The following is an 18,194-nucleotide window of genomic DNA, read 5'->3' as shown; positions in this document are numbered from 1 at the left end:
GCTTTACCATACTGAACATTACTTCTACTATTCTTTGGCTGTTTGGTTTTCTCAGTCAAAGGAAGTGGTGAATGTGTTTCCTGCTCTATTTCCCCCTCCAGAAACACAGTCAGAGCTGAAGTGAATGCAGAGAGAGAGAGAGAGAGAGAGAGAGAGAGAGAGAGAGAGAGAGAGAGAGAGAGAGAGAGAGAGAGAGAGTGACGGTGACGGAGAGAGGAGGGGAAAGCAGAGCTCAAGCAAAAGAAGGTTAGCCAGCAGAGAGTTAGGAAAATGGCGATCATGCAGGAGAAATGTCTCCCCTCGTAGATGCTGCAAACGCGTTGAAATTATTTTAGCCTTACTGCCGGCTTTCCTTTCCACTCTGTTGCACTTTATACTTCAATGAGGTGAGGATGGGTTTACGCTGTTTTCTTGACCCAGAAGATTATTTCTTTTTGGCGAGCTAATGTACGCAGCCGTGAACAGGGAGACCAGACTGGTGGAGACGAGTTAAGCTGCCGCTGTTGTTTAGTTAGCTATGACTGAGCTAAGATAGCTAGCCTCCTGTTCGGCTAGCATTTGGCAAGGAGGTTCGCTTGCATTGCGGTTTGCAAACGTAGCTAAATGTTAAGCGCATCGACTGATTAACCAGGATATAGTATTTTTCTGCAGATGTCTGACCATTTCTAGGCGTGTATGACAGGCAAACAGTTTTATTTGTTGGCAGGTTATACCTTAACGTTATGCTAACGCTAACTAGTACGAGAATTGGTTAACCTTAGCTAGCTAGCTAAGTTGTGCGTACATATCTGTCAAAAGAGAGAATCATGTCTTTTGTTCGATATTATTGTTTATATGGATTTGTTTATCAGTAAACTAACATTGTTCATGGATTTCATGTATAACTGCTTATTAAAACACCATAATCGCGCTATACTTGAAATAAGACCGGGTAAGTTAACTAGCCGCTTCGTAACATTAGCTTTAGCTAGAATTAGCAGTCATGCTAATTTGACGACGACGGTTGCACGGCGGTGACTCCGAATGATTGCCCCAATGTTTGGTGACTTGCAGAGGGGACACAGTTGGTCAGATGTTAATTAAACATGAAACAGTTTGTGTTGAGACGCAGTGTTAATGAATATTTGGTGTTGAAATTGTGAATCTGCAGTGTGGTATTTCGGTCGTAGTGTTTAACACCCTCTATCGGCAGAAAGACGGCAGCTGCTAGCTTACTAGACCTTCGCTCTGCTGGTTTTGCAGTCGTCTTCACCTAACTTTTTACACTGACCTGGCGACGCTGCAGACACTGCTAAATCGCGTAATAATTTAACTCCATCGACTGTATTTAGATGCCGTGTTAAGGCCATTGTTAGTCTTGGCTGCGCAGGAAAAATACCAGGCTCGAGAGAAGCCATGTTGGTTAAGCTGTAAGTCAGGCAACAGCTGAGATAATGGCCGATCAGGACCCGAGCTGTAACTCTGACCTACACATACACTCTCCCTCTGTGTCTTTATCTAACATACACACTTAATTCACCTTGTGGAGACTGATCTTAAGGGGGTTCTGGTCGTGCGTTGTCCTGTCATGCAGTTCAACCTGCATTTCAACATCGACTAGTTGAAATACTTTCACTGTCTCACTGTTTGTTAGTGTGTGCTTGTCCTTGCATAGCTTCTGTGGGTGAGGTGCATTTCTTTTGACTTGTGCACCATTCACCATCAATAATTAATTTGAGACGTTTTAATGGAGTCCTGTTTACAATTTCAGGTTTACTTCCTGTCTTCCTACACGGTCTCACGTTTTTTACAAGGTGTTGTTTAATCACAGTAAACCAATAGAACTGTAACAGTCAAATACAGGCTATGAGGTTTGTAAATCTTTTATATTCTGAGAGATGAACCTTCTTATTTCTTCTTTTAGAGATTCGGAATTGAAAGCTGTTGCCACCAAAGAAGCTGAAGCATCGTAACAGGTGAGTGTGCCATCAGTACAGTTTACTAATTTTAAGAGCATGTGTATTGCTTTATATTACATTTCTAGCCACTTCTCTTTAGATGATAACATGACCTGTGTGTGTCTCTGTATGGTGGGCTACTAAAGGTGTGTGTGTGTGAGAGAGAGAGTGAGAGGGGCAGGGGATGGGCAGCTGCTGCTTATGCAAGCACATGCAGTTCCGTTTGAATTGAATTGGAGGGTCGGGGTTGGTCTAGGCCGCATTGTGCTGAGTAAGCTTTGCTGTTTTAAAATTGCTAAATGAGAAGCCAGAGTCCTGATGTTTTGTGTGTGGAGAGGTGTTTGTGCAGCTCATTGTGTCCATACAGTTGCAGGCACACAATAGAGCTGTGGACCACAACTAGTCCATTAACCCGCTCCAAGGGCTGTGTTTAATCTGTTTTCAGATCCTAAATCTGTTTATAAATCTTGTTATCATGCAAACTTTCCTGGATAGCTTTTTTTATTGTGTGTACTAGAGAGACAACACATCAACCCACCTCCCATCTCCAAAATTGTCTGTTAGTTGTCGGTGTTTGAGACCTAAAGCATGTCAGCTGCCTTGTTTTGCTGGTTTAATCCAGTTTCTCTTATCAAATACATTACAGAACACATGTGTTTCATGGTTTGAAAATTGTATTATTCTGGTTTGTTTGGAGTTGGTTACTAAAGCCAGTTGATGTTTCACATTTTGTGTATTTTCAAATAGCAGCAATTTCTTATTAAATACATCTAGAGGTCATTTCTCTTTCAATTCATAGCTTTTTGAAAATACTTCGTCATGTCCTTAAGTTTACGAATAGCATTTGGTGGATGTTGCTATAAAAGGCAAACCACAGTTACATAAAGTTGATACATTTTTACCATTTGGGGCACTAGTGGGGATTCCTTTTTGATTTTGTAGAGCAATGTGATGTCTTGCTTTACTTTCACTTTTGGTTGCCTGGCTCATCTCCTTAAATTACTGTTGTCTAAACAGGTTTTCATTCTCTAAAAATATCTAGTTTTCACAACTGGTTTATGACGTGTTGTAGCCATTGTACACTTGCATAAAGTGACTCCATGCTGGAATAGCCAACTTGATATTATCGTGTTTGGAATTTAATACAACAGTGTTATAAATTCCTAAGGTGTTGCAACATATCTACATTGGTTGGGGATCAGGTAGTTGACCATTGCCCCTCCGAGCTGTAAAGCCACACCTGCAGATGGTCATGAATGAAAACTGTACAACAAAATGTGATGGGATCTTTATTATACACTCTATCCAGTCACAGGTTGCTTCGTAAATGGCCATAAAATCAATTTGCAAGTTTGGCATAGCGGCTTATAAGAGTAATGTCCTATTTTCCTCCATTGTAATCTGCCCACTTAATAGTTACATATTTTTTATTAGCTGTATAAGCTGGACTGGCTAATAAAGCCGTTCTTTTGTTCTTGCTGTAGGAAATACTTGATGCACAGCTTGCCCCACCCTCCTCTGCTAGCAGCAACATTTTTGCGTTTTTCAGCCAGAATTATTACATTGCCTTTCCATGACCAAAAATTAACTGGGCTGATTTTGAATGCACTGTTGAAATGACATGTTTAATGCAGCTAGGCTGGAAATGTCACATCGTGCAATGTCAGCCTCACAAAGCCTTCGCTGTTAAGCTGTTTTTGACGAGGAGACACTCTTTGTCGTTCACTAATTGAATGATGGCTTTCCTGAACCGAGCCTCAAGTGTTCTGTGAGAACATACTAATGCAAATTGATGCAAATGACGTGGTGTTATACATGCAAATTAGCCACGCGACTACCCTCTGGCTTTTGTTCTATGTAGACAGACAAACTCTTGTGAGTGTTTTTGTAAATGCTCATGTCTTTCAGTTTATGTTTGGGTGTGTGTGAAAACTGCTTCTTACACGAGGCTACAAATGCAATCAATACTCTGTCTCCTATAAATGTGGAAGTCCTTGCTGACTCTCACTGCATGACTCACTTCAAATATAGTTTATTTTTAAAGTCTTTCAGCTTTTTTGACAGCCGGCAGAGAAATGCACTACCAGGACATGTAGGTGATCTGAAATGTTTATAACTATTATCTTGCACACCTCTTTATAGCCAAAATAAAATGTGTATCTACTGTACTAATTGGACTCTAATCTATTGTGCTACAGAGTTGTACATAACATCACTAGTGACCTTTTTTTAAAACTATTTATCTTTCATCTGTCTGCTGCTCTTTAGTGCCCTCAGCCCTCCCTCTGTCTGACAACGGAAAAATCAAAAAGTATCTGCATAGTGGTTTCAGCTGTCCAGATTATTCTATCCACTTTAAACACAACAAAGACCATATTTAGAGATAAGATATTTTTGGAAAGCGATTACTTTTCATCAGTCTGGTGATTTGAATGCAGCGGTTAAAATGGCGCTTCTGGTGTCGTTGAGCCAGAGTGGAGAGGCCAACTTTGAATGTTTTCTTTACAAACCATAACAGACCAATTCTACCCATTCTGATTTTAAAGAGCAATAACCAAAAGCACATGGTTAGCACCTGTACTTAACTCTCAGGTGACCTAGATTAGGGAAGACGGACTTGGGATCAGATTTAGCATGTACAATTACTGCATGTTTTATTCTGCTTCTTTTTTAAAGGGTTAAGGAAAGTGCTTACGGAGAAAAAATAGATGAATAGCTTATATGCATAATTGGTTAGCTTTAAAAAAAAAAAAAGGCAGCTTAGACATGAGAGAGGGGGAACGACATGCAGCAAAGGGCCGCTGGTCGGAATTGAACCTGCAGCTGAGCCTCTGTATATGGGGTGCACACTCTACCAGGTGAGCTACTCAGGCGACCCTATTTGTTAGCTTTTTAAATGCAGTATAGATAAAATTGGATAATTTGGAAATTGGATTGGATAAAATTTGCTTAACCTTTTTCTTTTATTTTAGTAAAAAGCAAACCATAAAACATGCAATTGCAGCGTTTGCGTTTTCTTTCTTCCCCCTGTTCTGATTGCCCTGTTCTTCTTTATCCCTTCTTTTGCTTTCGGTGACTCGCGGTTCCCCCCTCCCTCTGTCAGCTGTAGCTGTCGGGGGATGGGAAATTGTCGGTCCATTCATAAACAGATGCTGTCCATGGTGTGTATGTGTGCACTCCAGGAGGGCCCCCACCATGCTCTGCTGTCGTTGTTGAACCCAGAACCATCTGCTGAAGCACTTGATGGTTGGAGGAAGGAGACGGGGGAAGTGTGGGAACAGAGGGAGGAGGGTGGGGACTGAAGGTGGCAGCAAGAAAAAGATGCAACTGGGTGTGCATCTACAGTTCGATGATAACAGATTAGGCAAAATGCTGTCATTTAACATGTTGACCAGTTTACTTAAGGGAAATTTAAGCCCTATGTGTAGAAACCATAGACAGTATATATTAATGGACCAACAGATCCCGTTGCTCTGGACGGAGACCAGTGAAGGATATTAAAAGCACTTTTCCGCTGAGCGTTACTGTGCAGCCTCCAACTGAGAGTGATGATGTAGATGTGACGTGAGCAACCTGTCTGAAAGTTGGAAGTCTTCTGGTAGCTGTGCCAAGAGAAATCTCAATCATTCCCAATCTTGCAGAGACGGAGAGTGTAGGTATATGTAAGGAGATAACATGGGCACAGGCTAATTATTGCTAACTAAGCTCATGTAAGTCGAAATTGCCTGCGAGCTTCTCCTGTACATTACGGTAATTCCTCTACCATGCGACAGTAAGTCGCTTGGTTATGACACAATTGTTAGCCTATTTTACAAAAACGTCTGCTACGGAGCCATAACGTGAGGTACAAGGTTCCTTACGCGTCAGATGAAAAGTAATTTGCTGTAAAAGTGACGTCAAAATGAATGGCAGTCAATGGGATGCTAACGAGAGGTGATATTGTTGTAGCATCAAAATGGCGCCATAAGTGGTTCGAGTTCTGAAGCGAAGCTTACCCCCTTGGTAGAAACTGTTTTTTTTTTTTTTTTACTTTGGCAACTTTTGATGACGTGTGTCAAATGGCAGTGCAGGCTACTTACCTATTTGTCAGATTGCTGTTACGGGTTTGCCATCTTCAGCTCATCGCAGTCTGCAACTGTACCACTAAAATACCATACCACTAAAACTCAAATGCCCGTCATGTAATGAAGATGTTCAAGGCCCCTTTCTCTCATAAAGATGAACTATGAACATACAGAACTCTGTATTATCAGCTCTGATCACTGCTGCTCACAGTAGCTCAATGCTGTTGGTAAGATTTATAGAATTTTTATTTTGATCACTGTAAATGTACCAGTGTTAAGTGAAATTCAACTGCTTTCACCTGGCTCAATGACAAATTAGCTATTAACTGATGTCAAGCGGCTGCCTGTTTCACAATAATTAATACATTTTTACAATTTGTGTTAAATTAATATAAAAATATATTTTGTGAAAATGTCAAAAGAGAGAAAAAGTAGTTTGCATCTTTTAATAAATTTTTAATGCAGAATCTTCTATCAGCATCTTGTCTTTAAAAGTTATAGTAACATTTCAATTTCTATGAGCCACTGTGTCATTATCAAACTAAACTAAATGATTACACATTTAATGTTGCAGCCATGGTGTCATCGCTCTCGGAGTTGTTTTAGCATCTCTGTACATCTGTCTGTTTATAGCTGAACTAAGTGTTGTGCTGTAATCCCATTATTGGATTAGACTGCGGCCTGCAGCTTTCTCCTGCAGGCTGAATGACACTGACTGAGATAGAAGCCACAGTCTGGTTACAAACTAATAAGACACTAATAGGAAGATCTTATTTCTTTTTGGGAGTAATAATATTCTAATCTGTCGAAACTAGTGCACCTTTTTATTTATTTTTTTTTTTTTATACTTTCAAGTATTAATCCGCTAATTGTGACATTCTACTCAAATGCCTAATAATAGAACTTCACTGGGACATCATAATGTTTCTGGACACGGATAAGTATAGGGCTGTCCCAAACGATTATTTTTTTTTAAACGATTAATCTAGCGATAATTTTTTCGATTAGTGGACTAATCGAACGATTAATTTTTCAATTAAACTAAAGATACATTTTTCAATGAGCGATTATTTTACCATTGCTCAATTATTAACAACTTACACAAAACAAATTTCCATAAGGTTCAAATCTCTATTTATTAAAATTGTGTAACACTGCACTGTTCAAGCCAGATGTAGGCAATCAATCCAACCACAAAATAGTCATTTTCAGGAGGAATACAAAAATAAAAACTTAAAGTAAACAGAGCAAGTGCAAAATGAGTAGTGTATGAAAGATTAACCTGTATTTGCTTTTTTAACAGTAGGTAAAATAATGAATAAGCTCTTGTTTAACATCCAAGCTCTTTTCCCTTTAATTTAACTTTAATTATTTGTATCTAAAGGCTGGTTAAACACTGTAGGGAGAAGTTGGACAGTTTTTTTTTTTTGTTTTTTTTTGTCTCGTTCCAGTGATACATCTGGGTGATGGCGTCTGATATGCGTTAGCATGTTAGATGTATTTCCACTCACATACCCAACAGCTGCTGAACAACCCCTACACACAGTCCTCGTCTTATCCACCACTCTGGTCTGTAGCCTACTACTGTAACTGACCCGAAGACCGAAGTTTTCGAGGCGGGGACGGCATGAGATAGGGCTGCACGATTATGGCCAAAATGATAATCACGATTATTTTGATCAATATTGAGATCACGATTAATTATCACGATTATTTGTTGATTTTAGCCAAAACAAATTTTATTATATAATTATAACTGCTTTTACATCCATATTGTGCTACATTCCTACTAATACATCCATATTGTGCTACATTCCTCCTTTATTGAAGGATACTGTGAAGGAGTATGCCATTTCAGCTGTTGTGCGACCGCTTTCACACATGCATGTTTGCCGTGGAAAGATACAGGCAACGCAAATTTTCTGTTCACGTTAACGGGCGCGCATGTGATGCCTGGTATCTACCAGGCGAAATAATAGCTACGGGATTTCTGTGGCTCATTACACTGCCACTTACATGTCTGCGTGCTTCTGATGCTCCGAAACCCACGTTAGAGGCAACATAAACATCACTGAATGTCACGCTAGTAAACACTAATGACACGTTATACAGCAGGTAGCGTAAGCCTCCCGTTACGCGAGCCACAGTAGTAACTGGATTAAACACGGCTAAAATGCTGACTGCTAAACAGTGTAGTGTGTCTGTATTTCACTGTAGGATTCCAACAGCGGACGGCCCAACAGTCTGCTGCTAAAGCTATGAGCTAAAAGACACAAACTAGCACTGGCCACTGCTGTTGTCTGAAAAACAACACAGCCGGGACAAAATGTTGCGTTTACTGGTAAACTGGTAAACATCGTGACCGGCTTATGATGACCGACTGTTACCTGTTGTGGAATTTTCCTCACGTTACTCTGTCCTCTGTGACTGTCTACATCTAGAAACTAAGCTGCGCGGTGCAGGCAGGGAACAGCTCTGATTGGCCCATGGAGACATGTGATCAGACAGTGGTTTATGGAGCGCTAGATTGGCTTTGCAAAAACTGTTCTATGAAGGGAATGACGCATTTTAAATATCGCTCGATCACACAAATTTGATCGTGGGAAGCCAAAATCGTGATCGTGATTAAAATTCGATTAATTGTGCAGCCCTAGCATGAGATGAGAAGACATGACACGGGAGGCTCCAGATTGCAGCCATGCAGTCTCGAAGTTTTGCCAAACTTGTGATCGTAAAGAGGCCGGCGGGGAACTCTTGTGGGTCGCAACCACTCACCGTACTCGTCCTTTCGTGCTGCTATCTCTGACTCACTCACTGGACCGACGACCTAACAAAAAACTGCATGAGGCGGAGGAGCTCGGCTAGCTTCGGAGCTAAGGTGGGGGTTGTCCTCTTAAGCAAACAAATGGATGAACTTCGGCTACGGATCACAACTCGTAAATGTACTATGGACTGCAACATCATGATTTTCAGGGAAACATGGTTATAACAGTGCACTGCAACAGCATACATTTTTCGCCATAGTGGACTTGCGACGCCACGAAAGAGAGACAGTGTGTTGATCACATCTATGTGTTATGCGTTACCCATGCAGTACTGTGGCAGACTCGTTCTCTCTTCCAAAAAACGGTCGCAAAATGCGACCACTAGTCTGGAGCCCTGTACACCAGATTGTTTCTTTGCCAAACCGGTTTTCTTTAAAACCTGATGATTTTATGACTATTTATTTCTGTTTTGTGAAGCACTTTGTAACATGGATTTTGAAGAGTTCTTTATAAATAAAGATTGTTATATAACAATTATAAAATGATATAGCAATTACAATGGAAGTAATTGTATTTCCTCCTGTTCTCAGGGAACATACCCATAGAGGGAAGAACAGTGGATGGAAGAGAGAGAAAGACGGAGAGTGTGACGAGGACAGAGGATAAGAAGATACAGCACTGGTCAAAAGGTGAGAAGAATTCATGGCTTCGGTCTTGTCAGGAGCTGAGGGATCGTTGTTTGAAAGTTGATAGAAGATAATGTAATTGCTCAGCGCTGGATCTAACTGTTTTTATATTGATTTTCCATCACAAATGTAGTTGTTCTGTGAGGATTGGGAGTCCTTGTGATTTATCAGCATCTGCTGCTTCTACGACACCAGCTTCCGTTCAATTTACACAGAACTATTTATCTATAATGAGCGATGTCCCGCTAAAACCGTAAGGACCACTTCTCATAGTGTTCAATGGGGCCATTTTTCCAAACACCAAATGCAAGTCTGCACAGTAAAGCAAGGATGGGATTTACATTGCATATCTACAGAATTGTTCCTTAGGTAGTAAAAATAGTTTCACGACAATCACTGCTGCACTTTCTGTATAGTCATGATTCTGGCAATACATGATAGAAATTGGCGCTATATAAAATAGCAAAGCATGCTCAACTCCCAGAAGACTTTGAAAATCCACAAACTGCCTGGCTCAAGATATCAACTCCTACTTGTTCATTTCAGCTATGAAGCCTTCATGGGTTTCAAAATATTTATTTTTCCAACATTTTTTCTTCCTTGCATGGTCTGGGTTCTGTCTCGGTTTGTCTGTCCCTGTAGTGCAGTGTGCTTTGCTCTTATGACGCCACTGGTGTACTTTGCCATGTGACGTGGTAGTGTTTCCATTTGAATTTCCGTTGCAGTTTCCATTTACTCCTGTTGGTACAGCTGAAACTACTGGCATGGCTAGTGCAGGCAGGAAGTCTGATAGCATCTATCTCTGACCTTGAGTGTGTCTTTATGTTTCAGTTGCTCTCTCTCTTGCTTTTGTTTTCACTCCTCTCCACTGTCGTCTGTAAGATTTTGATTGTTAGATTTCTCTGTCCCAGTACAAACGGAGAAGTAGCTCAGAGTTTAAGTCTCTGTAGTACCAAACTGTAAACTGGCACAGCCATTTATTGTCATGGAGGCTCCTTCTCCCAGATAATGGTTATACAATAACAAGAGTGTAATCATACCTCTGAAAGACTCACTGTCTATTCTTAACAGTGCTGTACTATAGCTGGTGTCTACAGGCTGATTTGCCCCCAGTTGTTAGCAGCTCTTTAGCATGCACCAGTTCGATTATCTTTTGGTCTTGAATCCAGTAAGAATAGAACATTAGCACCAATTAGCGATTTAGTGGATTTACAGAAAATTATTCTGCAAGAGAATTACTCTGCATAATTATGATAGCATACTAATCAATTTAGGATAATCTGAGAATCTGAGGTTTTCCAGCTTGTCAATGACCTATATGACAGTAAACTGAATATATTTGGGTTTTGTTTATCTGACATAACAAGCAGTTTTTAAGACATTACATTGTGATGGGCATTTCTCAGAAATTGGGGCAGTCTAAAACAAGAAGAAGACTTACTAAAATTGCCTTATTGCTGTAGTCAAACCAGCAACTAGAAAGGTACCAACCAACACTCCTATTGACTATTTTAAACTATGCATGCTTGGTGGCAACCACTACCAACCTGGGTGTGGGTGAACAGGTGACTGTGAAGTCAAATGGATGACTGAATAATGGACAAACCAGCCTATGAGTCATACGCAACACCAGAAGCTTGTGCTTTTGTGTACATTGCCCTTGGTATGAGTTTGAAGTGGTTGGGTGCCTCTTGAGACCCCTCCCAAAATGTATGTGACGGTGGTGGACCATGTGACAAGTGTGCTTATCTGCTCCTGCACACACTTGCGTTATACATACCATTTGTACATTTACTGCATACGGTTTTGAAAGGGAAGCAGTCATGTACAACACAGTAACCCCTGCATTCCAGTAAGTTAATGCCTTTTCTCAACACTTCCTGATGATCTTCAATCTTTTATGTTGATTACAGTTGAAGCAGGAAAGATGCAGACTGCTTGCTTTAACTCTGAAGTTTCCCCTCAGCTTAGCGTTTGATTATTAGGGTTTTTTGAGAGAGAGAGAGAGAGAGAGAGGGGTGCCTCTCAGCGCTGATGTCATCTTGCTCAGACAAGCCCAGAGGAATTGGGAGTGTTTAGGAATGTTGCCATAACAACATGGTCTTCCCTAAGAGCTCTTTTACTGGTTAGTTCAGCCTAGATAATATATTGTGCATGTCTTGCCCCAACAAGGATTCATTTAAAGAGTTTAAACATAATATATAACCATGCACTGTATATTTATAGTGTATACAGCCTAAAGAGGCAGCACTGTAGACCACAAAATTAAACACGTCTGAGGATGACGTGCTTGTGTCAGAGCTGGAGCAGATTTTTAAACGGTGCTACAGAGGTAGGATAGGAGGTTGAGGCAATCTATTCATGTACAATGAATGTATGCTCCAACAAAGTTTTTATCAGTGTGCATTTGTTTAACATAAAATGCATTGCAGTGAGCGCACTAATGCTTGTGCTGCATTTGAAGTAATGTGACTGGGGAAATTTTTTACCACTACTAACCGTATAGCCAATCCTTGTCATGGTGCTTTTTATACCTCTTATACCGCCCACTCTTAGTGCAACCATTTCTTTCATTTTCAACGTTAAGGTTTGTTGCTAAGGGCCTGATGTGTTTTACTGACATGCAAATTATATTATAAAATATGTCAGCTTTTGGTAACAAAGCACCATGCTTCAAATAGATTTTTTTTAGTTGCATAGCAACAGCAGGACACGTGAAAAGCCTTCAGCAAAAAAAAAAAGTTCAGTTGACAGTCACTGCATTTGGACTTTTTTAGATGGTGAAATCAGTTTGTAAAATGCATTGACAATGTTTGTCCATTTGCTAACCTTTCTCCAGTAATTGTTTGGCATCACTTTCTTAACATAGAACAAATCTCCTTTTAGCGGTATAGAAAGTACTTGGGACTCTTGAATAGCTTCAAATGTCCATACAAATATATAAATATATACCTGTATTTCTTTTTTTTTTTTTTCTTCTTTTTTTTTATGATCACGTTTGGTCAGTGTACGTACCTTAGTTTAGATCCACCTCTGTTCTACTCCTACTCTCCAGGGTAGTTTATGTAACAGGTGAGGTAGAAAACAGGGCCAAAACACTTTGTTGGTTAATTCTATTGATCCTTTTCCACTTTTCTGGGTTTCAGCATGTTGGCTGCTTTGCCTCCTTTCAGTTTTTTTGCTTCTTGTTTGTTAAAAAGAGTCACATTGTACTTGGTTTATGTGCTACTTCAGGAAGTTGACCTCTTTGCTTTTTTTACATGTTCGAAGCTGCAGCTGCATTCCTCTCACATCAACCTCAGTGACGGGCTCTTTTGCCTCTTTGTCCCTCCTTTTTTACATTCCACATCTCTTTCTGTCTTCCCTCCTCCTCACCTTGACATCTTGTTTTTTTCCTATTCTGTTCACATTTCCCTTTTTCTCTACCACTCAGCTGCTCTCAGTTTGTGTCTTGTCCCTATATTCCCTCTTCCCCCTTCCACCCTCTGTCTGTAAGATGATAGCAGCAGTCTAGCTGCTGCCAACTCCAGGGGCCCTCATGAAAGCTGTTCTCAGATGGGAGCATGGGGAAAGAGGAACAAACTGTACTCTATGTACTCCTCAGCAGCAGAGAACATGCTTCTTCTCACTAGAGTTGAGCGGTGTTAATGTTTTCACAATTATTAAAAATTGCACGTGTTTTAATCAGGGTTAATTTGTCATTCTACAACACAGAGTTGCACAACAAAATTTGAGCTAACTAGGTAGCTTGTTTTGTCACCAGCTAAACAAATAAATAGGCCCTCTTATTAATACAGATATTTTTTGAGAATAACTTAACAAATATTCAATTGTATGTAGACATCTATTAATCATTTGGCTTTTGAAAGGTCTGGAAGAATGTGCCATGCCCATCACAATTTCTTAAACCCCATGGTTATTTCATCAAGTTTTTTTGTCTGAAAAATAGTCACGGTTACTATCACATAACACACACAAAAAAAATCCTCACTCTGAGATGCTAACCAGCAAACCTGAGACATTTTCCTTAAAACGTGAACAATAAGTTGATTACCAAAATAGTTAAAAAAAAAAAAAAAAAAAAATCTAAATTCTGTTCATACATTTATCGATTTATTGACTAATCGCTTCAGCTCTTGTAGAAAAATATACAATGGAAAATGATTTCATTTTAAATTGCAATACTGGTCCCAAAAATCATTATTTTCCCCAACACTAACCAATAATGGCTTAGGGCATGATGAGCACTACCTCAAATTATTAAACATCTTTCTACATTATTTTGATTCACACTCCTTATAAGGATAGGGATTTTTTCCCCCTGCGTAGCCTCTGTGAATCAGATGCTTTGAGGTTGACAGAGGTCTTTCCATGTAGGAAAGTTGAGTCAAGATCCATGTAAGTAAACAACTCAGTTTGTTGGAATGGATTGCCCTTTTTAGTGCTGTGGCTGCCGGAGGGACCTGGTTAATGCTCTATCTTTTTTGTTTGTAATGCTTCTTTTTAAAAATACTTTTTGGCCACTTTCTTTGGAGAATATTTTGGAAAGATGGTGATATAATTTCCCTGTCTGTTTTTGATTGGTTCCAGAGGGTGGCTAAGCAGCTTCTGGCTGGCAGCTAGTGAGCTGTGAATTAACAAAGGTGGAGTTTGGCCTCAGTAAAGTGCGTCTTGTCAATATGAAGGGTTTTATAGCGTTGGTTGCCAGTTTGTTTGTCTAGATTATTTTTTTTTTTCCTCCTATGAATTGTAGCACTTAGATTATACTGGCTTGTTGCAGAAAGGTTATTCTTACAATACAACATGCCACTCCGCAGTGAATATTGGAGTCGCTAAAATCTGTAGCAAATGCTTCAAACTTGTAACGCATGCATACTTCATTGCATCTGCAAACTTGCTTATTGTCCACACATGGGTTTGTTTGCCATCTTATCATTTTGGCTAGTGAACAGAGCGGTTGCTATTTGAACTGGAGGTTTATAAATAGACCTGTGTACTGCTGCAGCAGGCAGAGAAAGCTAACCAGCACCAGGAAAAGGTCAGAATGCTCTCGCTCTCTCTCTCTCGCTCGCTGTTAAATACACTGGTCCACTTTTACTGAAGGATGTGGATGTATGTGGCTCCTCTCTGTTGATTGGTATGATTGTCCTCTACCTCCTTTTTGTTTTTACCTCCCTCTCTTACTGTCTGTTGCCGTCTTTGTCCCCTTACTACTTTTTTCTCTGCTATGGGATGAGAGGTTTTGGCATCCCGGGGCATTGCTGCCAGCTTTAAGCCTGTTCTATAACCCTAATCTAGTCTAAACCATACACATTCATCCCCCTTCAAGACGATAAGGTGTGAACAGTGGTCAGTCATCCTCTCGCAACTTCTTCATGCTACTTTTCTGATTAACCTTACTCATACTTATCTTACACTCCAGTGTACCAGGAAATGGAAATAATTGTTCTTCGACAGGAGAACAGAGGGAAAGGATAAGGCCACATTCCCTGTGTCAAAAATGCTACTAATATATATCCATAACCTCATTGTATTGGCATAGTGGAAGTGGCAACTCCAGCGAAAAAGAAGTTTTTGGCTACAGAGCCAACACTCTGTAGGTATGCTGTAGCCTCTATTTGATTCATTAAAATGTAACCATGCATCAAACTAAGGAGATTCCACGTGGAAACCATAACAGTGATCAACTTAGTTTTTGTGTAGGGTGGGGCTGGTAGAGATTGTTCACAGTGAAGACAACCTCAAGCAAAGCCATTTGTCTCATTTTCAGAAATGCGCAAACCTTCTTGTGGCGATCGTCACTTTGTCACAGGGAATGTAAAAATGTAAACACAATTCATTTGGCTGTTAATAACTGCACAACAGTAGGCTTATTTCCCATAGCTAGACAAGTCAAACCTTCCCATTGTTGCTCTGTCATAAATGGCGTGTGTGTGATGTTTGATCTTGCATGTGCCATGAGACACCTGAGTGACAATGTGTTGCAATTGAGTGGTTTGAAAAGATTATTTTTGAAGTAACTGGTAATATGTTGACAAACCATCTTTCTCTCCTCTTGTCTCTTTCTGTCTCTCTTTGCAGTGCCAGAGCATACCAAGTCAAGGCAGAGTCTTAAATCTAAACCACATCCCCCCCCCTTCCCCCTCCCCACATACACACACACAAACACACACATACAGTCCTCAGCAATGCCAAGGGGGCCTGATCAGCCTGCTGCCCGCTCTGACAAGCCCTGCCTCTTCACCTCACACCCTTGAGCCTGTGCCCGCTGAGCTTTGACTTTTGACCTCCCCTTTGTCGACCTGGGAACCAGAGGTCACTTGTTCTCCACTCAACCCAGGGACGCCCTCCTGCCCAAACAGGAGCTGCAGCCACGGGCCCCACTCACAGGTAAACTACAAAAAGAAAGAAAAGAACACAAGGAAACTGCAGTGGATTACACTCATTTAGATGTGTCTGTATTCTCAATTACACACAGAGACACAGAGCCTACACAAGCACTCTGTCTGCCAATAATCACATACTTGGATAAGCAAGAAAACAATTGTACAGTTACATTTAAATGGCAGTAAATGTTAAAATGTGGGTGTGTTCTTGCTCATAGCTGATGAGTTTCTACTTGTACTACTATTCTAATACAATACAGATTTTCAATTTGCATAATACTATTGAGTGATGGCTGCTCTAAATGACAATTTAAACATGCTTTTGTGCTTAACATTGACTTGGAAAAAAAAACGTTTATAATTTCCTGAAGTTTTTCAAATGTGTTTTTCAAATGTCAATAACTGGAAAATGCATTTTTTCTTAGTGTGCAGTCATATTGTTATCAGAAACACTCTGAAGCAAATTGTTAAAAGGGGAGAACAATCTGACAAATCAGAGTTGCACACATGTAACAACTTTTTACTTATTTGCTGAGTTACTTAAATTTAAATATTCAATTAAGTCCTTTATGTTATAATATGGATAACCAATTGTAACTACTCACTTAGATTCAGCAACTACCAGGGTCTGTCCACTATTACTCTCCTACTTGCAAGCCATTCTTACTTTGAACCCCTCTGACTTCAAAACTCTTGTTTTCATTTCTCTTTGCTTGATTCTCATTGGATGTCCTAACTGCCCCTAACAATTTCTAACATTTCCCCACTGTTTTTTTTTCTGGCTCTATCTCTAACTCCCTCTAAGTCTGTTTGACCGTCTTTCCTCTCTGTTTCCAGGCATGGCTCCCATTCGGGATTCCGTCAGCCACTCCCCTAATCAAACAGGTGACTACACATTGCCTTCTTCTTTCCCCATTCTTCTTGTGTTTCATTCTTCCTCCCAATGTCTTACTTTGGCTCTCAGCTTTGTGATTGATAGAGTAGGTACCCTTGTCTGACCTGACTTTGACAGATGATGCATTTTATTCGTAGCATATCAGAGGGACGGAGCGAGATGAGTGAGTGAGATAGTGGGTGTGGAAAGGGTGCAAGAGGAGACTTGGCAAGCAAACACGATAAGCACCACAGAAATCTGGCAACCAGTTTACGTGAACGAAAGGCTTTGGAAGTGAGAGAATGACCCAGAGATGGGGAACCAATTGAAACATGAAAAGATAGTAGACGTGATTGAAAGAATATGATGACAAAGTGTGAATTGTCAAATAAAAGTTGGTATTCAAAGGCCTCAGAGCCAATACTGTGGGCATGCTGCCCTCTGTCTCGTCATAGGATAGGCCAAAAGCTAATCGCAAAGCTCCTGCGTAATGTTTTTTCTTTTCTGTTGCTAAAAGTTCATTGTTTGTTCATAAACCAAATTCCTTGCTAGTTTTATTTAGACACACTCCTTCCATACGCTGCCTCGCAGTGTCTCTAATCTCCAGCTGTTAGAAAAACTGAAATGTCCAATTTGGATTAACTCATCTTTTTTTTAACTTTAGCTAACCTTGTTGTCAACACGTTTAGAAAGTATTTCACAATGAAGTCCTTATTCAATACTACACAGACTACATTAAAGGTCCCATGGCATGAAAATTTCACTTTGAGGTTTTTTAACATTAATATGCGTTCCCCCAGCCTGCCTATGGTCCCCAATTGGCTTGAAATGGTGATAGGTGTAAACCGAGCCCTGGGTATCCTGCTCTGCCTTTGAGAAAATGAAAGCTCAGATGAGCCGTTCTGGAATCTTGCTTGTTATGAGGTCATAAGGAGCAAGGTTACCTCCCCTTTCTCTGCTTTGCCTGCCCAGAGAATTAGGCCAACCCATGGGAGAGAGACATCATGGCTTTCAAACGAGAAAAGTGCCAGTTGGTCAAGGCCACACCCCCACCCTCCACCTTGCCCCGCCCTCTCTCCTCCTCAATAGCTAGAGACACAAAAATGGCACATCTTAAGGAAAGCTCATTGTGAGACTGGCTCTAGTGGCTGTAATTCTGCACCAAGGCTGAATTTCGGGAAAGAGACTTCAGATACAGTATTAGGGACCACAAAGGTCTATATAAAAGCATCCAAAGAGCACCATGTCATGGGACCTTTAAAACACTAACTAAAAGTTGGTATCAACTAGGGATGCACCGAATATTCGGCCACCGAAAATTTTCGGCCGAAAATGGCCCAAAAGGGCATTTTCGGTTTTCGGCCGAAGTACTTTTATCACCGAAACAATACGGCCGAAATGTTGTGATGACGTAAACAGAAAACGCGACCTGCACGTGTGTCAGTATCCGATCCGTTCCACCTGCAAAGCGTCTCCTAAGCA

At 40.5% G+C, this 18,194-nt stretch overlaps 1 protein-coding gene across 6 annotated transcripts in view; it reads left to right on the top strand.

Annotated features, from left to right (window-relative positions):
- Window positions 1-226: 226 nt before the first annotated feature.
- Window positions 227-18,194, top strand: part of LOC120575358 (trinucleotide repeat-containing gene 6A protein-like) — a 37,685-nt gene continuing 19,717 nt past the window's right edge. For 4 of the 6 annotated variants that reach the window (XM_039826089.1, XM_039826085.1, XM_039826090.1 and 1 more), the window contains exons 1-5: window positions 253-386; window positions 1,904-1,955; window positions 9,357-9,455; window positions 15,534-15,842; window positions 16,676-16,723. In XM_039826089.1, the coding sequence (XP_039682023.1) occupies window positions 16,678-16,723 (46 nt within the window). In that variant the 5' untranslated portion in view covers window positions 253-386; window positions 1,904-1,955; window positions 9,357-9,455; window positions 15,534-15,842; window positions 16,676-16,677. The other 2 variants (XM_039826087.1, XM_039826086.1) reach the window with 2 other exon arrangements.

Source organism: Perca fluviatilis, chromosome 15, assembly GCF_010015445.1.
Source record: "Perca fluviatilis chromosome 15, GENO_Pfluv_1.0, whole genome shotgun sequence".
Lineage (NCBI taxonomy): Eukaryota > Metazoa > Chordata > Actinopteri > Perciformes > Percidae > Perca > Perca fluviatilis.
The sequence above is the reverse complement of the archived record's forward strand: the minus strand, read 5'-3'. Positions and strand labels throughout refer to the sequence as shown.